Source organism: Rhinoraja longicauda, chromosome 17 (assembly GCF_053455715.1).
Source record: "Rhinoraja longicauda isolate Sanriku21f chromosome 17, sRhiLon1.1, whole genome shotgun sequence".
In the NCBI taxonomy this organism is placed as follows: domain Eukaryota; kingdom Metazoa; phylum Chordata; class Chondrichthyes; order Rajiformes; family Arhynchobatidae; genus Rhinoraja; species Rhinoraja longicauda.
This window is the reverse complement of record NC_135969.1, coordinates 41,122,376-41,148,299: the sequence shown is the minus strand read 5'-3', so window position 1 is coordinate 41,148,299 and position 25,924 is coordinate 41,122,376. Positions and strand designations below refer to the sequence as shown.

The 25,924-nt window shown below is 47.2% G+C and overlaps 1 protein-coding gene across 1 annotated transcript in view; it reads left to right on the top strand.

Moving 5' to 3' along the window:
* Positions 1-7,081: 7,081 nt before the first annotated feature.
* Positions 7,082-25,924, top strand: part of nampt2 (nicotinamide phosphoribosyltransferase 2) — a 44,532-nt gene continuing 25,689 nt past the window's right edge. The window contains exons 1-5 of the mRNA XM_078414572.1: positions 7,082-7,206; positions 13,345-13,480; positions 18,524-18,627; positions 20,912-21,040; positions 23,746-23,904. Coding sequence (XP_078270698.1) covers positions 7,156-7,206; positions 13,345-13,480; positions 18,524-18,627; positions 20,912-21,040; positions 23,746-23,904 — 579 coding nt within the window. The 5' untranslated portion in view covers positions 7,082-7,155. The remainder of the gene's footprint in view (positions 7,207-13,344; positions 13,481-18,523; positions 18,628-20,911; positions 21,041-23,745; positions 23,905-25,924) is intronic.

Here is a 25,924-nt window from a genome sequence, read left to right as displayed (position 1 = left end):
TGATTCTGTGACTCTGATCGAGGGAGGATGATTTCAGGCAGAAGCAAGCTCTGCTGTTAAAATATTGCTGTGTAGGACAGGTAACAGCTGGGCCGGATCACAGCCAGCCAGACTGCTGGACCCAGCTGCACTAAATCTTGGCAACAGTGGAAATAAAATCCCATTTAGAAATTCACACCAGCACTTTATAAAGTCATGCAGAATTCAAAGAGAAAAAATTTAGTTTGGAGATGCAGCGCGTAAACAGGCCCTTCGGTCCGCCGAATCTCCACCCACCAGTGATCCCCGCACATTAACACTGTCTTACACACAATTTTACATTTTATACCAAGCCAATTAAGCTACAAACTTGTACGTCTTTGGAGTGTGGGAGGAAACAGAAGATCTCGGATAAAAACCCACGCAGGTCACGAAGGGGAACGTACAAACTCCGTACAGACAGCACCCGTAGTCGAATTGAACCCGGGTCTCTGGCGCTGTAAGCGCTGTAAGGCAGCAAGTCTACGTCAAAGACTACAGGTCTATAGTTTTAAGGTGAGAGGGAGGTAGTTTAAAGGAGTTGTGAGGAATATATATATATTTTTACACAGAGGGTGGTGGGTGCCTGGAACGCACTGCCAGAGTTGGTGATGGTGGCAACTTCAACAGCCTGACCGCGGGAGAAGGCGGCAGGGGAAGAGAAAATACATTCTGGCCTTCAATCACAGTGAGGAGGTGACTGGAGGAGACTCACTGTGATGGATGTTTCTCTTTTGTTGTTTTGTGTTGGTTTATGATTGTGTGTGTTATCGCTTATTTTTATTGCTCTTATTGTTGGACTGTGGGTAATGGAATCTCGTCCAAAAGACATCTTTGCATGACAATAAAGGCTATTCTGACTCTGATGGTAGCAGATACGATAAATGCGTTTAAGAAGACAGACACAAAATGCTGAGTAACTCAGAGGGCCAGGCAGCATCTTTGGAGAACAAGAATAGGTGACGTTTTGGGTCAGAACCATTCTATCGAATTTTAGATCAGTGGCTTTTAGCTAGGCGCATGGATATGCAAGGAATGGAAGGATATGGATCAATGCAATTAGATTATCTTGGCATCATGTTTGGCACAGACATTGTGGGTCGAAAGAACAGCTCCTGTGCTGTACTGTTCTATTTTCTATGCATGTCACCCGACGACTGTCTAAGGCAGGTGTTTGGAGCACTCATTTAGTGGTGAGGAGTACCTTCCCTTTTTCCACCACTACAATCACATAAAGAAATGCACCTGCCACTTTACTGCTAAGCTGGAAGGGAGGCCTTTTCTCTCTCTCTCTCTCTCTCTCTCTCTCTCTCTCTCTCTCTCTCTCTCTCTCTCTCTCTCTCTCTCTCTCTCTCTCTCTCTCTCTCTCTCTCTCTCTCTCTCTCTCTCTCTCTCTCTCTCTCTCTCTCTCTCTCTCTCTCTCTCTCCCCTCCCCATTTTTCTCTCTCTCTCCCCCTCCCTCTCTCTCTATCTCTCCCTCTCTATCTCTCCCTCTCTACCTCTCTCTCTATCTCTCCCTCTCCCTCTATCTCTCCCTCTCTCTCTATCTCTCTCTCTCTCTCCCCCACCCTCTCTATCTCTCCCTCTCTCTATCTCCCTCTCTACCTCTCTCTCTATCTCTCCCTCTCTCTCTATCTTTCCCTCTCTACCTCTCTATCTCTCTCTCTCTCTCTCTCTCTCTCTCTCTCTCTCTCTCTCTCTCTCTCTCTCTCTCTCTCTCTCTCTCTCTCTCTCTCTCTCTCTCTCTCTCTCTCTATCTCTCCCTCTCTACCTCTCACCCCTGTCTTGCTGATTTTATTTTATTACTGGAGTAAAAACCAAAATGGCCTTCCCCCCTTCCATGCAACCCTTTTGCATGGGTTACAGAGACAGGAGAAGAGGAAGACGTTTCTACCCAAGTGAGAAACTACAAGAAACCTAACGGCTATTTTAATTTAGTGGATGAGGGTGAGGAAATGATCCAAGATGTACAGAGGTTTCTACTGTGTACAGCACAGAAACTGCTGCTGTGCCACAGTGCTGCCCTCCCTCACTAATTTTGCTTAGTTTTAGAAACCAAGTTACAGCCGGTAATCAACTCCGACACATTTTAAATGGTGGAAAAGAGACGAGCACAACTGCTTTAAAAAAATCCTAACAACATTCCAAAATACGCGGAAGGCAAGAAATCAATGGGCTGTAATAAAACATTATTTAAGTTTGTGAAAGAATTTTGCAGCAACCAGAAAATATAGCCATATTTATTAGATGTATTGGTGTAACCAACGATAAATAAAAGCCTCACTGATTCTGTGATTATATATATATTAGCAATGATGGATCAGCTCCTTCACTAGTAGTAATGAAAATAAAATTAATTTCATTTTCTACTTTGGATAGGGATCCATCTGTGTCCTATTCCCTCCCTTTATACTGCATTATATTTTAGACTGGTGAATCATACTTTGCTAGTCTTGGGTGCCTAGAAATTGCACATCATGCATCAAACATTCATTCCAGGGCAATTATAGAGAGAATTAAAAAAACCCAACCATACTATCAACACATAGATTGCATCAAAACATGGTTTAGATTAGTTGATTGTCACGTGTACCGGGGTACAGTGAAAAGCTTTTGTTGCGTGCTTTCCAGTCAGAGGAAAGATAAGTGGTGCAGCGGTAGAGTTGCCGCCTTACAGCGAATGCAGCGCCGGAGACCCTGGTTCGACCCTGACTACGGGCGCCGTCTGTACGGAGTTTCTACGTTCTACCCGTGACCTGCGTGGGTTTTCTCCGAGATCTTTGGTTTCCTCCCACACTCCAAATACGTACGGGTTTGTAGGTTAATTGGCTTGGTAAATGTTAAAAAAATTGTCCCCAGTGGGTATAGGATAGTGTCAATGTGCGGGGATCGCTGGTCGGCGCGGACCCGGTGGGCTGGCTGAAAGGGCCTGTATCACTAAACTAAACATAAACTGAATACATGACGAAGACAATACATGGCGGTACCTCTTGCATGTGGGGATCAGTGGACTGTTTCTGTACACTTGCTAATTGTGGATATACTTATGCATGACAATACTCTACTGGACTGTTTGTAAGAAAAGAAGTTCACCGGTGTTTGCACCACGCATTTGTGACAATTAAAGCACTATTGGACTCGTGCTTGCCAACAATTGGTCATTGTAAAACCATAGCTCTTTTTTGTTTGGCAAATTGGCAAACCAGTATCCATTTCGCCATCCCCTGTATGGGGTTGAGTCTCAAGAATTAGATGTTACTTGACCAAGTGGACCCATTGGGCCCAAACCTCACCTGCATTGGTGCAGCACCCTCTCCTACCCCCCTCCTCCTTCCCTCCCCTCCTCTCCCCACTTCCCCAACCCCCTCTCCATCCCCCTCAACCCCCCTTATCCACCCTCCTCCCCCCCCCCCCTCCCTCCCCCCCACCTCCCTCCCTCCCTCCCTCCTCCCTCCCTAGGAGATAGATTTAAACTTTAAAATGTGAATAACTTTAAAACATTTAACACCGATTTCAATAAAACTACTTGCTTTACCACTAAAGCGATGATGGTGAGTAAGGTGGGCCTAAAATTGTCACGCTATCATGCACCGTTTTGGCTGTAGTTCGATCACAAATAAACAAACAAATGAGAGTTTTAGTATATAGATATTCTTCAGGTGGAGGAACGTTACAGAGAAGGAAATCCATCGACCACAACCGCTTAATTTTATTTCCACTTTATTAACAGTTAGTGTTAGAACAGTACAGTGCAGAAACAGGCACATTGGCCTACAATGTCCGCGCTTAACATGATGCCTGGTTGAACTAATCTCCTCTGCCTACACGTTCAAAAGTTCACAAGTTATAGGAGTAGAATCAGGCCATTCAGCCCATCGAGTCCATTCCACCTTTCAATCGTGGCTGATCTCTGCCTCCTAATCCCATTTTCCTGCCTTCTCCCCATAACCCTTGACACCCGTTCTAATCAGGAATTTGTCTATCTCTGCCTTAAAAATATCCACTGACTTGGCCTCCACAGCCCTCTGTGGCAATGGGTTCTACAGATTAACTACCCTCTGTCTAAAGAAGTTCCCCCTCAACTCCTTTCAAAAAGAGTGCCTTTTAATTCTGAGGATCCAAAGCTCTCAATTTCCTGCATATCCATGTACCTATCTGAGAGCCGTTATCGTATCTGCCTCCACCACCAACCCTGGCAATACATTCCAGGCACTTACCACTTTCTGCATAAAAAAATACCTGCCCCGAACACCTCCTTTAAACTTTGCTCTCTCACCTTAAAGCCTTAAACCTTTAGGGCGCCACAGTGGTGCAGCGGTAGAGCTGAATGTGGTGAGTGAGGAGGAGTCTCTGATGGTTTGAGGTAGTGAGTTCCAGAGGGTGGGAGCAGCGATGGAGAAAGCCCTGTCCCCCCAGGATCTGAGTTTGGTCCGGATGGGGGGGGGGGGGGGGGGGGGGGGACAGGGCTTTCTCCATCGCTGCTCCCACCCTCTGGAACTCAGTACCTCAAACTATCAGAGACTCCTCCTCACTCACCACATTCAAAACATCACTGAAGACTCACCTGTTCAACACTGCCTTCAACCACTGACCGTCACTTCTCCTTATCCTTCCTTTTTTTGTTCGTTTATTTATTTATTTTTATGTTTTACTTACTCTGTAAAGCGTCTTTGAGTTTCCAGAAAAGCGCTATACAAATGAAATGTATTATTATTATTATTATTATTTATTACAGCGCCAGAGACCTGGGTTTGATCCTGACTACGGGTGCTGTCTTTACGGAGTTTGCACGTTCTCCCTGTGACTGCGTGGGTTTTCCCCTGGGTGCTCCGGTTTCCTCCCACACTCTAAGGACGTGCAGGTTTGTAGGTTTAATTGGCTTTGGTAAAAATTGTAAATTGTCCCTTGTGTGTGTAGGATAGCGTAAGGGTAGGGGGTGATCGCTGGTCAGTGTGCACTTGGCGGGCCAAAGGCCCTGTTTCCGCTCTGTATCTATAGTTTAGTTTAGAGATACAGTGCGGAAACGGACCCTTTTGGCCCACTGGCCCCGTGCCGACCAGCGATCCCAGCACATTAACACGATTCTACACCCACTTGTGACAATCTTTTACATTTACCAAGCCGATTAACCTACAAACCTGTACCTTGGAGTGTGTGAGGAAACCGAAGATCTCGGAGAAAAAACGCGCAGGTCACGGGGAGAACGTACAAACTCCGCATAGACAGCACCTGCAGTCGGGATCGAACCCGGGTCTCCGGCGTGGCATTCGCTGTAAGGCAGCAACTCTACCGCTGCGCCACCGTGACTGCCCATTTATCACTAAAGTCTAAAGTCCATGCCCTCAGCTCTTTAACATTTCCACCCTGGGATCCATTGTGGAGTATACTTTGGTCTACCTCTTTGTTGTGCCGTTCACAGAACAACCTTATGTTGATAGATTTTATGACATAAAACCGGTGGGCCGAAGGGCCTGTTTCCGCGTCGTATCTCTAAATCTAAAAAAAAATCTAGTCGGGATCGAACTCTAATCTCCGGTGCTGTTCTGTGAGACTCTCCCTCTCTGCGCCCTCTCTGTCATTCCTGTGAGTCTGGATAAGAGCCCTGACCCAAAACATGACCTTTCTATGTTCTCCAAAGATGATGCCTGGGTTACTCCGACACTTTGTGCTAAGATTTGCTTACACTTCCTCACTCCATGGGGAATTGGCATAAACACTGCTCCAAATGTGTCAAAAATGGTCATGTTTCAGAACATAGAAAATCAGTCAGGGCCTTTAAAGAATATGAAGAAAAGCAGAAAAAGAACCCAAGCTGGGAATTAAGAGGACCAAAAGGGGCCAAGGAAACATGCATTAAATAGAATCCCAAGGTATTTTATACCTAAATGAAAAACAAGAGGGTGATCAGGGAGAGGATAAGACGTCTTAAGGATAAAGACGGAGATTTAGGCTTGGAGTGAGGGGATGTAGGCAAGGTACTAAACCAAATTTGTAATGGTATTGAGCACGAAGAAGGACATGGTGGATAATGAGATCAATGTTGGGTCTATTAATAAGCCTGGGCATTTTGAGGGTATCATGTTTGACATGGACATTGTGGGCCGAAGAGCCTGTTTCTGTGCTGTACTGTTCTATATTCCTCCGCAGCTGAGTCTCTTCTTCCCATAAACCCCATGAGGCCCACCAGGTCTCCCATTCACTGGCCCACCAGCACCATCCCATGGACATCCCCCTGCCTTCCCCACCTGAGGAACCTCCCTTTCCAAATGCCCCTCTCATAATCCGCTTGCTGTGTTTACTTTCTCAATCATTGAGTCGTACGGTGATACAGCGTGGAAACAGGCCCTTCGGCCCAGCTTGCCCATGCCAACCCAGACGCCCCATCTACTCGAGTCCCACCTGCCCGCATTTGATCCATGTCTCTCCAAACCTAGTCTGTACATACCTGTCCCAATGCTTTTTAAATGTTTCCGCTCCACTCCATTCTACCTCTTCAACCCCCTCCAAACCTCTCCACCACTCCTCCTCCCCTCTCCTTCCTTCTCCTCTCCTCCCTCTCTCCCCTCCCTTCCTCTTTCCTCTCCTCCCCTCTCCCTCCCTTCTCCTCCCCCCCCTCTCTCCCTCCCTTCTCCTCTACCCCTCTCCCTCTCTCTTCTCCCCCTCCCCTCCCTTCTCCTCTCCTCCCTTCTCCTCTCCTCCCCTCACCTCTTCTCCTCTCCCTCTCTCCCTCCCCTCTCCCCTCCCTTCTTCTTTCCTCTCCTCTCCCTCTCTACCTCCCCCTCTCTTCTCCCCCTCCCCTCCCTTCTCCACCCCTCCTCCTCTCCTCTCCTCCCCTCTCCCTCTCTTTTCTCCTCTCCTCTCTCCCTCCCTTCCCCTCTCCCTCCCTCCTCCTCTCCCCCTCTCCCCCCCTCCCTCCCCCTCCCTCCCTCCCTTCCCCTCTCCCTCCCTCCCCTCTCCCTCCCTCCCCTCTCCTCTCCCCTCTCCCTCCCTCCCTCTCCCTTCTCCCCCCCTGTCCTCCCTCTGTGACGGGCGGTGACGGTGTCTGTGGTCCGCTGTAGCTGTCGCTGCCCGACTCCAGCCTCGCCTCCCCCCGCCCCACACACCCACCCACACCCACTGCCCGCGGCCGGAGCCGCCATGGCCGCGACCACCGACTTTAACATCCTGCTGGCCACCGATTCCTACAAGGTACCGTCTCAAGGCAGAGGGGGTGTCCGTGAGCGTGTCCGTGATCCCAGGGTGGGGTGTACTTATCACCAGCAACCGCTGACCACTGAGACCCTCCTCCCCCCACCTTCCACTGACCTTCTCACTGACCACTGAGACCCTCCTCCCCCCACCTTCCACTGACCTTCTCACTGACCACTGAGACCCTCCTCCCCCCACCTTCCACTGACCTTCTCACTGACCACTGAGACCCCCTCCCATCCTGAGGAGACCTTCATTGAACTTCTCACTGAACTTCTCACTGACCTTCTCACTAACCTCTGACCACTGAGACCCTCCCCCCACCTTCTCACTGACCACTGAGACCCTCCCTCCTCCCGACCTCACTGAACTTCTCACCAACCTCTGACCACTGAGACCCTCCCCCATCCTGAGGAGACCATCATTGATCTTCTCACTGACCACTGAGACCCTCCCCCATCCTGAGGAGACCATAATTGATCTTCTCACTGACCTTCTCACTGACCACTGAGACCCTCCCCCCACCTTCCACTGACCTTCTCACTGACCACTGAGACCCCCTCCCCACCTTCTACTGACCCCTCTGACCACTGAGACCCTCCCATCCTGAGACCATCATTGATCTTCTCACCGACCTTCTCACTGGCCACCGAGACCCCCTCCCCACCTTCTACCGACCTCTCTGACCACTGAGACCCCTCCCATCCTGAGGAGTCCATCATTGATCTTCTCACTGAACATCTCACTGACCACTGAGACCCTCCCCCACCTTCTACTGACCTCACTGTCCTTCTCACTAACCTCACTGACCACTGAAACCCCCTCCCCTCCATCCTGAGGACCACCTTCCACTGACCTCACCAACCTTCTCACTGACCACTGAGACCCTCCCCCCACCTTCTACTAACCTCACTGACCTCACTAACCTCTGACCACTGAGACCCTCTCCCATCCTGAGGAGACCATCATTGATCTTCTCACTGACCACTGAGACCCTCCCCCCCACCTACTGACCTTCTCACTAACCTCACTGACCACTGAAACCCCCTCCCCTCCATCCTGAGGACCACCTTCCACTGACCTCACCGACCTTCTCACTGACCACTGAGACCATCCCCCATCTTGAGGAGACCATCTTCTCACTGAACGTCTCACTGACCTCACTGACTCACATACCTTCTCACTGACCACTGAGATCCCCCCCCCTCGGTCCTGAGGACCACTTTCCACTGACCCCACCGACCTTCTCACTGACCACTGAGACCAGCTCCCCCCCATCCTGAGGGCATCTACTGACCTCACTGACCACTGAGATTACCCTCCATCCTCCACCATACTGCCACCACCCACCGTCCTGAGGGGGACCTTCTCACTGACCTTCTCTCTGACTACTGAGACTGCCCACCATCCTCCATACTGAGACCACTCTCCATCCTCCTCCACACTGAGACCACCCTCCATCCTCCTCCACACTGAGACCACCCACCATCTTCCTCCACACTGAGACCACCCACCATCTTCCTCCACACTGAGACCACCCACCATCTTCCTCCACATTGAGACCACCCTCTATTCCTCCATACTGAGACCACCCTCCATCCTCCTCCACATGAAGACCACCCACCATCCTCCTCCACGCTGAGACCACCCTTCATCCTCCTCCATACTGAGACTGCCCTCAATCCATGGTGTTTGGGAAGGTCACACATTGATCCTCCATTATCTTAATGATCTTAAGATAATAAGCTGGGGTGCTGTCCAATTCTCCTCCACCCCATTGCGGACATTGGACTTTATCTCTGCAACTGACGCACTACGATGCTGGGAACTATATTCTGTGCTCTGTATCTCCCATTCTGCTCTCCCTATTGTACTTGATTGTGGTATATCCGATCGGATGGAATAGCATGTAAAACAAAGCTTTTCACTGTATCTCGGTACATGTGACAAAAGTAAATTAAGCCTAAACCTAATTTGTAGAAATAAGGCTCAACACAACTAAAGTGATTGCAATTCACAAGGATATGCAAGAAGTAGCAGTGAAATATTCAGAAGATAGACACAAAATGTTGGAGTAACTCAGCAGGACAGGCAGCATCTCTGAAGAGAAGGAATGGGTGACGTTTCGGGTTAAGACCCTTCAGTGTGAAGAAGGGTCTCGAACCGAAACGTCACCCATTCCTTCTCTCCAGAGATGCTGCCTGTCCCACTGAGTTACTCAAGCATTGTTGTGTGTCAATGCTCGTTTGAAGGACCCAGCATTTGAATTGGAAGTACCTGAGGCGAATCTTCCTGCCATTGGTTCGTACATGCACAATTACTGAAGAAGGGAATTACTACTCTGAAGAAGGGTCTCGAATGGAAACGTTGCCTATCCATGTTCTCCAGAGATGTTGCCTGCACTGAGTTATTCCTGCACTTTGTGCCTATTTTTACTACTTGGCCCGTTTGGACAAGAAGTGGATTATTTTTCAAGATTCTAGGCAGATGATGATAACGGTTTATTCAGTTTCTTTACATTCATTTTAGCTGTCGGCAGTGATCGATTGAAAGATACAGGGCCTTCGTGCCACTGAGTCCGCACCCGTTCACACGAGTTCTACATTACCCCACTTTCACATCCACTATCCTACACACAAGGGGCAATTTACGGAGGCCAATTCACCCACAAACCCGCACGTCTTTGAGATGTGGGAGTAAACCGGAGCACTTAGACGAAACCCACATGGTCACAGGGAGAACGTGCAAACTCCACACCGAGAGCAGCTGAGGTCAGGATCGAACCTAGGTCTGTAAGTAGCAGCCCTACCAACTGAGCCACTGTGAGTGTCCCAGTTTCCCCCCACATGCCAAAGACGTATACGTTTTTTGGGGTTAATTGGCTTCTGTAAATAGCCCCTAATGTGTAGGGAGGGAATGCAAAAGTGGGATAACATGGAGCTAGTGTGAACGGGTGATCGACGGTCAGCATGAACTCAGTGGGCCGAAGGGACTGTTTCTATGCTGTATCAACAAAACTCCAAGCCAACAGCCTCCAGAAAAAAGATGCCACGATGCTGTTACCCAAAACTAATATCTGCAGTGAGCCATTTATAAAAATAATGGCCAATGTCCAGTGTTTGCATTTGTCCAAGATCAATCTAAAGAATTGACACGTTGAGAAGCTACTTAAAAAATCTACATTCCAGTAATGATACAGTAAAAAATAATTATCCTGATTATTGCAGTAGCTAGTTCACTTTCCATTTGATTAGATGGAACTATATTGATGTTGCAGCGAAATTGTTTGTCCTGATTGTAAATTAGTGCTGTTTGTCACAACCCAGAATCATATACACTGGTTTTCTCAATTATCTTCATTAAATCTTTATTCTTGTGCAGTGGTAGGTAAAAGTATGTCCTATTTAATCACCTTAAAACTAATTTGTCCAGTAAATAATCCTGAAATAAGCGGGGGTGACATGTATTTTACCTATTTTTTAATTACTTCTTTGATTTGTGTTGATGATTCATATCTTTACTGTTATGACTTTACTGGATTTATCATGCACTAAACATTATTCATGTTATTCCCTTCATCATTGTATACTGTGGGCGTCTCGATTGTAATCATGTATTGTCTTTCTGTTGTCTGGATAACATGCAACAAAAGCTTTTCACTGTGCCTCGGTACATGTGACAGTAAACTAAACTCAGCTCTAAACTAGAGTTCATAATTTCGTAAGTGATTGGAGTAGAATTAGGCCATTCAGCTCATCAAGTCTACTCCGCCATTCAATCATGGCTGATCTATCTTTCCCTCTTAACCCCATTCTCCTATCTTCTCCCCATAACCCCTAACACCCGTACTAATCAAGAATCTATCTCTGCCTTAAAAATATCAATTAACTTGGCCTCCACAGCCTTCTGTAGCAATGAATTCCACAGATTCACCATGCTCTGACTAAAGAAACTCCTCATCATCTCCTTCCTAAAGGAACGTCCTTTAATTCTGGGGCTGTGACCACCAGACTCTCCCCCAAGTGGAAAAATACTCTCCTCAGTTGAGATACAAGGAGCTGCAGTTGCTGGAATCTTTAACAAAACACAAAGCGCTGGAGTAACTTAATTGGTCAGGCAGCATCTCTGGAGGACATGGATAGGTGATGTTTTGGGTCAGGTCCCTTCTTACATCGGAAGTGCAGTTGAACATCAGAGGAGCCTGACTTCTATGTTCGACAGATCTAGTATCTGAAACAGATTGCCGATTTCGCTGCCAGTGGAAACGGGCAATAGGAGATGGAGCTTAATGAACCAGGTGGAATCAATATCGTACTTCTCACAGTTCCAGATAATATTAATCTGTTGATAACTAATATTGTTCCTGAGTGTTAAATCATTCTTTAGGGCCTGGAGAAGAAAAATAAGTATTTAAAATCTTTACCATCCATTCAATTACCTAAATAAGGCTCCTTTACACAAGTGCAGAAACAAGGAATTGCAGATGCTGGCTTATACCAAAGATAGACACAAAATGCTGGAGTAACTCAGCGGGTCAGGCAGCATCTCTGGAGAACCTTAACACAAATGTTCCTTTTCTTTCTTGCTCCTCGCTCAATTCTATTCTCCACTTGTTTCTTTGGCTTTCATTCTTCCCACTCTCCCTTTAATCTTGAGCTTATGTTCATGTGATAGGAGCAGAATCAGGCCATTCGGCCCATCAAGTCTACTCCTCCGATCATGGCTAATCTACCATTCCCTCTCTACCCCGTTCTCCTGCCTTCTCCCCATAACCCCTGAACACCTGCACTAATCAAGTACTAATCAATCTCTGATTGTCGTTCTCTTATTCTGCACAACAAAGTAATCCCAACCATTTAAAAGATTGTGTTGTACAGTCATAAGAGAGATACAGCATTTAGTCAATATTCAACACCACTTTATTGTTACATTTACCTAGGTACAGTAAAATTATTTGTTTTGCATACAATCTAGTTAAATCAAACTACACATGACCACAATCATAAGTACGATTGTGGTATGTTTACATATACAGCGTGGAAACAAGCACTTCGATCCACTGAATCCACGCCGATCATCGATCACCCGTACACTAATTCTAGGTAACCCCACTTTTGCATCCCACGCACTTGAGGCAATTTATAGAGGGCCAATTAACCTACAAAGCTGCACGCCTTTAAAATGTGGGAGGGAACTGGAGCACCTGGAGAAAACCCAAATCCCAGCGGTCACAGGGAGAACGTACAAACTCCACACAGACAGCACCTGTAGTCAGGATCGAACCAGAGTTTTTGGCGCTGTGAGGCAGCAACACTACCGCTGCATCTCTGTGCCATCCCCAAAAATAGTAGATTCCTATTAAGGAAACACACAAAGTCGCTCGTAAAAGACACCAACTTGTATCTCTCAAGTATCATGTTCTTAAAATATCGAGTCTTATCTTGGTCTTGAAAGGCCTTTGCCCAGGGAATTCACGGGTAGACCACTTTTTTATTCTCCTCCTATTCTCGTCGACTCCCCCCTAATTCTACAAATTGCCCACACACTAGGGGTCATTTAAACTGGCCAATTAACCCATCAACCACCACATCTTTGAGACATGGGAGGAAATTGGAGCACGCCAATGGTCAAAAGGAGAACATGCAAACTCCACGCAGACAGCGCCCAAGGTCTGAATTGAACCTGAGTTTCTGGCGCTGTGAGGCAGAGGCTTTACTAACTGCGCCACTATGCTTTTCAGATCTATCGGGAGTAGAAAATGTATTGAAACCTTTTCAGACTGATCCGTCGAGACTAACCTTGTGCGGCACGGTGGCGCAGCGGTACAGTTGTCGCCTGTGGCCTTGCAGCGCCAGAGACCCGGGTTCGATCCTGACTACGGGTGCTGTCCGTACGGAGTTTGTACGTTCTCCCCGTGACCTGCCTGGGTTTTCTCCGGGATCTCCGGTTTCTTCCCACTCTCCAAATGATGTACAGGTTTGTATGCTAATTGTAAATTGTCCCGAGTGCGTGTAGGATAGTGTTACGTGTGCGGGGATCGTTTGGTGGGCGCGGACTCGATGGGCTGAAGGGCCTGTTTCCGCGCTTTATCTCTAAACTAAACTAAACGAAAAATGTTTGTCTTTTTTTTCCCCACAGGTCACCCACTTTAAACAATATCCACCAAACACCAACAAAATCTACTCTTACTTTGAATGCCGAAAAGGGAAAAATGATGAGTTCAAAGAAATTGTCTTCTTTGGCTTACAGTATATTCTGAAGAAATATTTATCAGGTAAAAAACTTGGTGACTCAGGATCCAAGAAAATGTCTTCTAACGAGATATCACAATTTAGCATAACTACATATTTTATTCTCATGTGCCAGCTAAACTGCAGTGCGACTCATCCCAAACTATTTAAAATTCATGAGCTATCACCTTAGATATTTAGTCGTAGAAAATTGCATTTAGAAAGTTCAGAGATGCACCAGCAACAGTTGTTTTCCACCTCTTGCCTGGCACAGGCTCTTGTAAAGGAAGGAACTGCAGATGCTGGTTTAAACCAAAGAAAGACACAAACAGCTGGAGTAACTCAGCGGGGTCAGACAGCATCTCTGGAGACAAGGAATAGGTGACGTTTCAGGTCGAGACCCTTCCTCAGACTGAGCGTCAGGGGAATGGGAAACCAGAGAAATACTGTGATATTGAACAAATGATTGAAAAGATATGCAAAAAAAAGTAACGATGATAAAGGAAACAGGCCATTGTCAGCTGTGTGCTGGGTGAAAACAAGTTACAGACAATGAGAGGACTTCGAAACGAGTTACAGACAATGAGAGGACTTCCACTGGGTGGGGGAGGGATGGAGAGAGAGGGGATGCAAGGGTTACTTGAAGTTAGAGAAATCAATAATCATACCGCTGGGTTGTAAGCTGCCCAAGCTCTTGCGATATGCTTCTCGCTAGCCTTTCTTTTGAGTAATTCAAAGAGGTGTACAGATTTTGTTTATCTAAATCTATCTCATTGGACTTGTCTTTTTTGTACTGTTGCTTCTCGTCACTGTCCCGTCTCCATTCCTTGGGAATTAGAACCAATCCTGATTAGTTTCCCCTATATCTTTATCAAATATTACCAGTAACCTCGTAAAAGCTGTGGTAAAAATGAACAAACTTTGTTAATGGTCATTCCTGCCTCATTTCCAGTAAACTGAGGCATTAACAAGCATTTTTGTGATTGATTAATTGAACTATGGCATTGGAGGCAGGCCCTTCAGCCCATTGAGGCTATGCTGCCCATCGATCACCCGTTCACACCAGTTCTATATTATCCCGCCTTTGCATATACTCCCTGCGCACTAGAGGCAATTTACACAGGCCGATTAACCTACAAACCCATGAGGAGGAATGTATCTGTACACTGCGGACGGCTCGAATGTAATCATGTATTGTCTTTCCGCTGACTGGTTAGCACGCGACCAAAAGCTTTTCACCGTACCTCTGTACACGTGACAATAAACTAAAGAGACCAGAGCACCCGGAGGAAACCCAAAAGGTCTCAGGGAGAACATGCAAACTCCACACGGACTGCACCCGAGGTCAAGATCGGCATGTCTCTCTGGCGCTGTGAGGTAGCAACCCTACCATCTGCGCCATCATACTGCCCCTTTACACCCAGTCTGGTTTCTATCTATATTGAAAGACTGGAGCGACTAGGCTTGTATACACTGGAATTTAGAAGGATGAGAGGAGATCTTATCGAAACGTATAAGATTATTAAGGGGTTGAACACGTTAGAGGCAGGAAACATGTTCCCAATGTTGGGGGAGTCCAGAACAAGGGGCCACAGTTTAAGAATAAGGGGTAGGCCATTTAGAACTGAGATGAGGAAAAACTTTTTCAGTCAGAGAGTTGTGAATCTGTGGAATTCTCTGCCTCAGAAGGCAGTGGAGGCCAATTCTCTGAATGAATTCAAGAGAGAGCTGGATAGAGCTCTTAAGGATAGCGGAGTCAGGGGGTATGGGGAGAAGGCAGGAACGGGGTACTGATTGAGAATGATCAGCCGTGATCACATTGAATGGCGGTGCTGGCTCGAAGGGCCGAATGGCCTCCTCCTGCACCTATTGTCTATTGTCTATACGTTGTAGTTGATCTTTGCCGCAAGAACCAATCTAATTTAACTGGGATCCAATCTCTTAAAGTCATCGGTAAACCCATTACAGCCTAATCTCCATCAGTGAATGCAGCAAAATGTTTCTAGGGATTCCGCCAGGTAAAGGTGATGTATTTCTCTCCCTGGGTCCCTAAACTGCCCCAATGTTTTCACACATATATTGTGGCGTAGCGGTAGAGTTGCTGCCTTACAGCACTTTCAGCGCTAGATACCCGAGTTCGATCCCGACTACGGGTGCTGTTGTATGGAGTTTGTACGTTCTCCCCGTGACCATGTGGGTTTTCTCCGAGATCTTCACACTGCAAAGACATACAGATTTCCAAGTAAATTGACTGGGGTGTATGTGTATGTGTAAAATATTGTCCCTAGTGTGTGTAGAATAGAGTTGATGTGTGGGGATCGCTGGTCGGAGCGGACTCAGTGGGTCGAAGGGCCTGTTTCTGCGCTGTATCTCTAAACTAAACTAAACTAAAAACATATAAATTGGACCAACTTAATCAACAATATGTGTAAGAAGGAACTTCAGATGCTGGTTTAATCTGAAGATAGACACAAAAAGCTGGAGTAACTCAGCGGGCCAGGCAGCATCACTGCAGAGAAGGAATGGGTGACGTTTCGGGTCGAGACCCTTCTTCAGACTGGTTAGGGATAAGTGAAATGGGAGATATAGACGGTGATGTAGAGAGATATAGAACAAATGAATAAAATATATGCAAAAAAGTAACAATGATAAAGGAAACAGGCCATTGTAATCTGTTTGCAGGCTGAGAATGAGAAGCTGGTGTGACTTGGGTGGGGGAGGGATAGAGAGAGAGAGAATGCCAGGGCTACCTGAAGTGAGAGAAATCAATGTTCACACCACTGGGCTGTAAGCTGCCCAAGCGAAATATGAGAAGCTGTTCCTCCAATTTGCGTTTAGCCTCACTCTGACAATGGAGGAGACCGAAAACAGAAAGGTCTGTGTGGGTTTATTCACAAAATGCTGGAGTAACTCAGCAGGTCAGGCAGCATCTCGGGAGAGAAGGAATGGGTGACATTTCGGGTCGACCCGAAACGTCACCCATTCCTTCTCTCCCGAGATGCTGCCTGACCTGCTGAGTTACTCCAGCATTTTGTGAATAAATCGATTTGTACCAGCATCTGCAGTTATTTTCTTATACCAAGGTCTGTGTGGGAATGGGAAGGAGAATTAAAGTGTCCAGCAACCGGGAGATCAGGTTGGTTCACACGGGCTGAGCGAAGGTGTTCCACAAAACGATCGCCCAGTCTGCGCTTGGTCTCGCCGATGTATAAGAGTCCACAACTTGGACAACGGATACAGTAGATGAGGTTGGAGGAGTTGCAAGTGAACCACAGCCCAACCTGAAAGGACTGTCGGGGTCCCTGGACAGAGTCGAGGGAGGAGGAATAGCGACAGGTGTTGCATCTTCTGCAGTTGCAGGGGAAGGTACCTGGGGAGGGGGTGGTTTGGGTGGGAAGGGATGAGTTAACCAGGGAGTTGCGGAGGGAACAGTCTCTGTGGAAGGTGGAAAGGGGTGGAGATGGGAAAATGTGGCTAGTGGTGGGATCCCGTTGGGGGTGGTGGAAATGTCGGAGGATTATGTGTTGTATGCGACAGCTGATGGGGTGGAAGGTGAGGACCAGGGGGACTCTGTCCCTGTTGCGACTAGGGGGAGGGGGAGCAAGGGCGGAGCAAGGGGTACCGAGGAGACACAAGTGAGGGCCTCATCTATGATGGGAGAGGGGAACCCCCATTCCCTAAAGAATGAGGATATCTCGGATGTTCTAGTATGGAACACCTCATCTTGGGCGCAGATGCGGCCTAGATGGAGGAATTGGAAGTAGGGGATAGAGTCTTTGCAGGAAGCAAGGTGGGAAGAAGTGTAGTCGAGACAGTTGTGGGAGTCAGTGGGTTTGTAATAGAAGATAGACACAAAAAGCTGGAATAACTCAGTGGGACAGGCAGCATCTCTGGAGAGAAGGAATGGGTGACGTTTTGGGTCGAAACCCTTCTTTTGTAATAGACGTCAGTCAATAGTCTATTTCTTGTGATGGAGACTGTGAGATCAAGAAAGGGGAGGGAGGTGTCGGAGATGGTCCAAGTAAATTTGAGTGCAAGATGAAAATTGATGGTGAAGTTGATGAAGTACATGAGTTCTGTATGGGTGCAGGAGATAGCACCGATGCAGTCATCAATGTAATGGAGATGGAGCTTGGGAATAGGGCCAGTGTACCCCTATAAAGAGGCAGGCATAGCTGGGGCCCATGCGGGCGCCCATAGCCATGCCTTGGACTTGGAGGAAGTGGGAGGTGTCAAAGGAGAAGTTGTTGAGGGTGAGGACCAGCTCCGCTAGGCGGAGGAGAGTGTTAGTAGAGAAAAATTGGATGGTTCTGCCGTCGAGGAAGAAACGGAGGGCTTCAAGGCCTTCCTGGTGGGGGATGGAGGTGTAGAGTGACTGAACGTCCATTGTAAAGATGAGGGAGTGGGGGCTCAGAAATTGGAAGTCATTAAAGAGGCGAAGGACATGTGAGGTGTCTTGGACATAGGTCGGGAGAGATTGGACCAGAGGGGATAGGATGGAGTCGAGGTATGTGGAAATCATTTCCGTGGGACAGGAGCAGGCAGGGCAGTTGTGTTTGTGGATTTTGGGGAGAAGGTAAAAACGGGCTGTGCGGGGCTGGGAAACGATAAGGCTGGAGGCTGTGGAAGGCAAACAGCCAGAAGCGATGAAATCAGTGATGGTGTTTGAGATTAAGGCCTGGTGCTCATTTGTGGAGTCATGGTCCAAGGATAAGTAGGAGGAGATGTCTGAGAGTTGTTGCCTGGTCTGAGGTTAGCGTGCCAGACTACCAACGGAACCGGCCTTGTCAACAATAGAACTGGAGAAGATCACGGTATTTGATTTCCTATCACCAAAATGTAGCACACTTTCAGTTTAATCATTGTAAAAATTGATTGATGCAAGTAGACTATATTTTAAGTCCCCTGCGGTCAGTGAAAATACAAACAGTACTTAATGGCTTCAATTGGCCTGATTCACATTATCAATTCAGGGTATCTGGTGAGTTGGCATTTTGTCGGTAGATAGATGTTTCTTAAAAGATCTTCCTTCATAAGAGTCTTGCCATATGCATTATCAATTTTTCTCATTAATAAATCTCACACAGGTTCAGTTGTGACAGAAGAAAAGATTCAGCAAGCCAAACAAATCTATCATCTTCATTTCAAGCACTCTATCTTTCACGAGAAAGGATGGCGATACATTTTAACGGTAGAAAATCTATTAGAATATAGTTCCATTTGGATCAGTTCTATGAGTGGATCCTGTTCGTGATGTGGGATGTGCACCAGTTTTAATGGTAAAACTGTAAATGCAGATTATATAACTTTACACCTTGGGCAGCACGGTGGCTCAGCGGTACAATTGCCGCCCCACAGCGCCGGAGACCCGGGTTCGATCCTGACGACGGGCGCTGTCTGTACGGAGTTTGTACGTTCTTCCCGTGACCTGCGTGTATTTTCTCTGGATTCCCCAGTTTCCTCCCACAGTCCAAAGGCATACAGTTTATCGGTTATTTGGCTTCAACAGAAATTATAAATCGCCCCAAGTGTGTGTAGGTTAGTGCTGGTGTACGGGATAATCGTTGGTCGGCACGGACATGGTGGGTTGAAGGGGCTGTTTCCACGCTGAATCTCTAAAAAAAAGTCTAATGGCTCGATTGAATCCATGTATAGTAGATTCACAGCGTGGAAACAGGCCCTTCGGCCTAACATGCCCACACCAGTCAACATGTCCCAGCTACACTAGTCCCACCTGCCTGCTCTAGATCCATATCCCCCCAAACTTGATCTGTCCATGTATTATCTGATTTGATTGGAAAGCACACAAACGAAAGCTTTTCACTGTACCTCAGTGCACGTGACAATAATGAACCTAAACCCAAAGCGGCGTGGCGGCGCCTAACGGCAGCGGCTGACTAGCAGTCTGTCCGTCTTTTTTTCCCCTTTTTTTGTTGTGTGTTGGTGTTGGGATGGTTTTTATATATATTGTTTTGGTTGTGTATGTGTGGGTGGGGGTGGTGGTGTGGGTGGGTGGGTGTGGGGGGGGGGGAACTTTTCTCTTCCTCACGGCGCGGGGTGCGGCTCGGCTGCGGGGCCTAACATCGCCCGCTGCGGCTCGGCCGCTGGACTTTACATCACCCGGTGCGGCTTGGCCGCTGGACTTTACATCCCGGTGCGGCTTGGCCGCTGGACTTTACATCCCGGTGCGGCTTGGCCGCTGGACTTTACATCCCGGTGCGGCTTGGCCGCTGGACTTAACAGTGCCCGGTGCAGCTCGGCCGCGGGGCTTAACATCGCCCGGTGCAGCTCGGCTGCGGGGCTTTTCATCGCTGGTGCGGCTCGGCTGCGGGGCTTTTCATCGCTGGTGCGGCTCGGCTGCGGACTTGACATCGCCCGGTGCGGCTCGACCACGGGAATTAGCTGCGCAAGGCTTGGTCGCGGGCCTTTCATCGCCCGGTTCGGCCGCGGGACGTTTCAGCGCCCGGTGCGGGGACTGTGCGGGTCGGTCGGGGACGAGCTGTCTGTCCGTGGGCGTGGGGAAGAGAGTGGAAGTTTTGTTGCCTCCATCACAGTGAGGGGGTGTTTGGAGTCACTGTGATGGACGTTTGTGTTGGGGCTATGTGTCTTGTGTTCTTTTTTTTTTTTTTCTATGACTGCTATGTAGTTTCGTTCGGTACTTCGGTACCGAACGACAAATAAAGCTCTGTTATACTGTTATACTGTTATAAATATATTAAATTGGGATCTTGGTTTGGTGTTTTACAACATAACTAACTGTACTGCTCTTTTGTTGCTTATAATCTAGAATATGCACCCCCTTTGTCCCCATGGTTACTTTTCAAAGGATTATCAGAGTTTTTAGATATTACCTTGCCCACTGTGACTAAGAATGTACAACATATTACTGCTCTGAAGCAGGTTAATAATCTGTAACTTTAGTACCAAATGGATGGTAGCTAGCCAATGCCATGCCAATGCCGTATCAAGATAAGGGGGAAAGTTCCACGGATTAAAAGAATTCTTTTGTTCTCAAAATTCTCCAAGTTTACAAAACTGGTTTGGATAGGTTCATCTTTTTCAAACCGTGTTCATTCTGTATCCGAATTTCGAACGCGTAGAAAGTTGAACATGGAACAGTGGAGGCCTTCGGCCCACAATGTCAGTGCCAGCCATCATTACAAGATAAACGAATCTGATCTGCCTGCACATGATCCATATCCATCTATTCCCTCAGTGAAAAATGCTTGCTCCTTTAAACTTTGCCCCTCTCACCTTAAAGCGACACCGTCTGTTCTTTGACATTTATACCCTGGGGAAAAAGATTTTGACTATCCACCCTATCGATGCCTTTCATAATTTGTCATCTAACGTTTAATTATTGTCCATTTGTACCCACCTATTAATTGGCTTTCTTGTCCTTTTGCGTGAAAAGGGTCATTTGACTTCAGTTGGTGTATTATTTGGAAGTTTACTGTAATATTCTTTTACTTCAGGAACACAAAGGACACCTACCAATTCGAATTAAAGCTATTCCTGAAGGAACCATAATTTCACGGGGAAATGTCCTTTTTACCGTGGAGAACACGGACCCGGACTGTTTTTGGCTAACAAATTACATTGAGGTTTGTTGAAGTAACTATCAAATCATAATGGCTGATTCTGGTAGAATTTCTGGATGTTTGTAGAAGTCACTGAATAGCTACCATTAACTGATACGTTAACTCGGGTGGTGCAACTGGTCGAGCCGCTGCCTCACAGCGCCAGAGACCCAGGTTCGATCCTGGCCTCGGGTGCTGTCTGTGTGTGGAGCTTGCACGTTCTCCCTGTGACCTGCGTGGAATTATAGACAATAGACAATAGACAATAGGTGCAGGAGGAGGCCATTCGGCCCTTCGAGCCAGCACCGCCATTCAATGTGATCATGGCTGATCATTCTCAACCAGTACCCCGTTCCTGCCTTCTCTCCATACCCCCTGACTCCGCTATCCTTAAGAGCTCTATCTAGCTCTCTCTTGAATGCATTCAGAGAATTGGCCTCCACTGCCTTCTGAGGCAGAGAATTCCACAGATTCACAACTCTCTGATTGAAAAAGATTTTCCTCATCTCCGTTCTAAATGGCCTACCCCTTATTCTTAAACTGTGGCCCCTTGTTCTGGACTCCCCCAACATTGGGAGCATGTTTCCTGCCTCTAACGTATCCAGCCCCTTAATAATCTTATACGTTTCGATAAGTTCTCCTCTCATCCTTCTAAATTCCAGTGTATACAAGCCTAGTCGCTCCAGTCTTTCAACATATGACAGTCCCGCCATTCTGGGAATTAACCTAGTAAACCTACGCTGCACGCCCTCAATAGCAAGAATATCCTTCCTCAAATTTGGAGACCAAAACTGCACACAGTACTCCAGGTGTGGTCTCACTAGGGCCCTGTACAACTGCAGAAGGACCTCTTTGCTCCTATACTCAACTCCTCTTGTTATGAAGGCCAACATTCCATTGGCTTTCTTCACTGCCTGCTGTACCTGCATGCTTCCTTTCAGTGACTGTTGCACTAGGACACCCAGAACTCGTTGTACGTCCCCTTTTCCTAACTTGACACCAATTGCTCCGGGTGTCCCGGTTTCCTCCCACATCCCAAAGACGTGCATGTTTGTAGGCTAATACGTCTCAGGTAGTAGTTCCTGGTATCCAGGGGAATGGTAGAATTTGGGGAAAGTTAATGAGAATATGGGGAGAATAAAAAAAGTGAGATGAATGCAGGATCAGTGTGAATTTGTTGTAAAAGGTCGTAACAGTTAATGTATCAGTTAATGGTAGCTATTCAATGACATATACAAACATATCTTCGTGGAATTCTCTACCTCGGAAGGCGGTGGAGGCCAATTCTCTGGATGCATTCAAGAGAGAGTTAGATAGAGCTCTTAAAGATAGCGGAGCCAGGGGGTATGGGGAGAAGGCAGGAAGGGGGGTACTGATTGTGGATGATCAGCCATGATCATAGTGAATGGCGGTGCTGGCTCGAAGGGCTGAATGGCCTACTCCTTCACCTATTGTCTATTTGACAGATCGAGTAGGCCAAAGACCCTATTTCTTCAAACACGTGGAACTGCAGATGCTGGAATCTTGTGCAGAACACAAAGTGCTGCAGTAATTCAGCAGGTCAAGTAGCATCTATGGAAGGAATGGCCAGACAATGTTTGGGTTGGAGTCGGAGGAAAAAGCTGGAAAAGAGAGGTGGGGGAGGGGCAAAACCAGGCAAGTGATAGGTGGATACAGGTGGGGAGAGGGTGATTTGCAGGTGATGGGTGCTTGATGGTCAGTTGAGGGGTGTTTATTTCTGTGCCGTGTCTCTGTATATAAGATATCTATTTATATACTAAAACTCTCGTTCGTTATCTTGCTTGGGACTGAACCAACCAAAACTGTACACGACAGCGCGACAATTTTAGGCCCACTTTACTCACCGTCGTCACTTTAATGGTAAACGTGGTAGTTTTATTGAAATTGGTGTTATATTTTTTAAGTTATTCACATTTTAAAGTTTAAATCTATCACCTAGGGAGGGAGGAAGGGGGGGCTGGAGGGAGGGAGCGGGGGAGGAGGGAGGATAAGGAGGTTGAGGGGGATGGAGTGGGGGGGAGGAGAGGAGGGGGAGGGGATGGGGTGGAGGGAGGGAGGAGGGAGGGGGGAGAGGGGGAGAGGGGAGGGGGGGAGAGGGGAGGGAGGGACAGGGGAGGGGGGAGAGGAGAGGGTGCTGCACCAATGCAGGAGAGGGTTGGGCCCAACAGGTCCACTTGGTCTAGTATGTGTATAAAATCATGAGAGGAATAGATAGTGTCAATGTACAGTCTTTTACCCAAAGTAACAGAATCGAAAACCAGAAGACATAGGTTTGAGGTGAGGGGGGGAAAGATTTAATAGAAACCTGAGGGACAAGATGTTTTTTACACAGAGGGTGGTGGGTGTATGGAATTTGCTGCCAGAGGACGTAGTTGAGGCAGGTACCATCACGAAGTTTAAATAGCATTTGGACAGATACATGGATAGGACAGATTTAGAGGGATATGGGCCAAATGCAGGCAGGTGGGGCTAGTGTAGATGGGGCATATTGGTCAGCTTGGGCAAGTTGGGCTGAAGGGCCTGTTTCCACATAGTTTGACTCTATATGTCTAAGTATGTTAAATACCGAGCACACTTTTCGAAAAGTTATAGAAATACAGACTTTGAGATTTGGTGAGTTAAAATGTCCTGAATTGTCTTCATTTTGTCTTTTGTTTCCTCCAATAGTACTCTATCAGCTATGATTCTGAATACCTTTGTCCCAACAGACTACCCTTGTTCAGGTCTGGTATCCGATCACTGTTGCTACCATTTCCAGAGAGTTCAAGAAGATATTAGCTCGGTACCTAAAGACAACCACTGGAAGTTTGAATGATCTGGAGTTCAAATTACATGACTTTGGTTACCGGGGAGTTTCATCTCAGGAGGTACTCATTTCTTAAATACCAGTTTGACATTGGATGTACAATTCTACAGTGTTTTATAATGTAATTTTAATTTTGCTATTGGTTTTGGTTTACTATTGGCACACGTGCCGAGACGCAGTGAAGACGTTTGCCTGGCGTGCTATACAGTCGTACAGACGTAGGCGACACGGTGGTGCAGCGGTAGAGTTGCTGCCTTGCAGCGAATGCAGCGCCGGAGTCCGATCCCGACTACGGGTGCTGTCTGTACGGAGTTTGTACGTTCTCCCCATGACCTGCGTGGGTTTTCTCCGAGATTTTTTTTTTAGATTTAGAGATACAGCGCGGAAACAGGCCCTTCGGCCCACCGAGTCCGCGCCGCCCAGCGATCCCCACACATTAACACTACCCTACACACACTAGGGACAATTTTTACATTTACCCAGTCAATTAACCTACATACCTGTACGTCTTTGGAGTGTGGGAGGAAACCGAAGATCTCGGAGAAAACCCACGCAGGTCACGGGGAGAACGTACAAACTCCGTACAGATGGCGCCTGTAGTCAGGATCGAACCTGAGTCTCCGGCGCTGCATTCGCTGTAAGGCAGCAACTCTACCGCTGCGCCACCGTGCCGCCCCGAAACCGAGATCTTCAGTTTCCTCCCACACTCCAAAGACGTGCAGGTGTGTAGGTTAATTGGCTTGGGAAATGTAAAAATTGTCCCTAGTGGGTATAGGATAGTGTTAATGAGCGGGGATCGCTGGGCGGCACGGACTTGGAGGGCCGAAAAGGCCTGTTTCCGGCTGTATATATATGATATGATATGATGATGATATGATAGGATATATACCTATACCCTATATAGCGGACCTGGTGGGCTGAAAGGGCCTGTTTCTGTGCTGTGTCTCTAAACTAAACTAAACTAAACATACAGCATGGAAACAGGGCTTTTGGCCCAACTAGTCCATGCCGACCAAGATGTCTCCATCTAAGCTAGTCCCATTTGCCCACTTTTGGTTCATATCCCCTCTCCTATCAGGCAAGAGGTACAGAAGTTTGAAAATGCACACCTCCAGATTCAGGGACAGTTTCTTCCCAGCTGTTGTCTGGCAACCGAATCGTCTTCTCACCAGCTAGAGAGTGGTCCTGACCTCCCATCTACCTCATTGGAGATCTTTGAACTATCTTCAATCAGACTTTATCAGACATCAATGTTATACTCTTTTCACTAAAGGTTATACTCTTTATCCTTTATCTGTTCATTGTGGGTGGCTTGATTGTATTCATTATAGTCTTTTCTTTGACTGGATAGCACGTAAACAAAAGCTTTTCACTGTACCTTGCTACGCATGACAACAATAAATTAAAGTAAACTAAATCTTTCTTATCGATGTACCTGTCCAAATGTCTTTAAAAGGTTGTTATGATATTACTGGCAGCTCATTCCAGATACCCACCACCCTCTGAGTGAAAAAGTGACCCTCCAGGTTCCTATGAAATCTTCCCCTTCTCCCATCTAACATAGAAACATAGAAACATAGAAAATAGGTGCAGGAGTAGGCCATTCGGCCCTTCGAGCCTGCACCGCCATTCAATATGATCATGGCTGATCATCCAGCTCAGTAGCCTGTACCTGCCTTCTCTCCATACCCCCTGATCCCTTTAGCAAAAAGGGCCACATCTAACTCCCTCTTAATTATAGCCAATGAACTGGCCTCAACTACCTTCTGTGGCAGAGAATTCCACAGACTCACCACTCTCTGTGTGAAGAAATGTTTTCTCATCTCGGTCCTAAAAGACTTCCCCCTTATCCTTAAGCTGTGACCCCTGGTTCTGGACTTCCCTAACATCGGGAACAATCTTCCCGCATCTAGTCTCTCCAACCCCTTAAGAATTTTATATGTTTCTATAAGATCCCCCCTCAGTCTTCTAAATTCCAGCGAGTACAAGCCCAGTCTATCCAGTCTTTCCTCATATGCAAGTCCCGCCATCCCAGGGATTAATCTGGTGAACCTTCTCTGTACACCCTCTAAGGCAAGAAC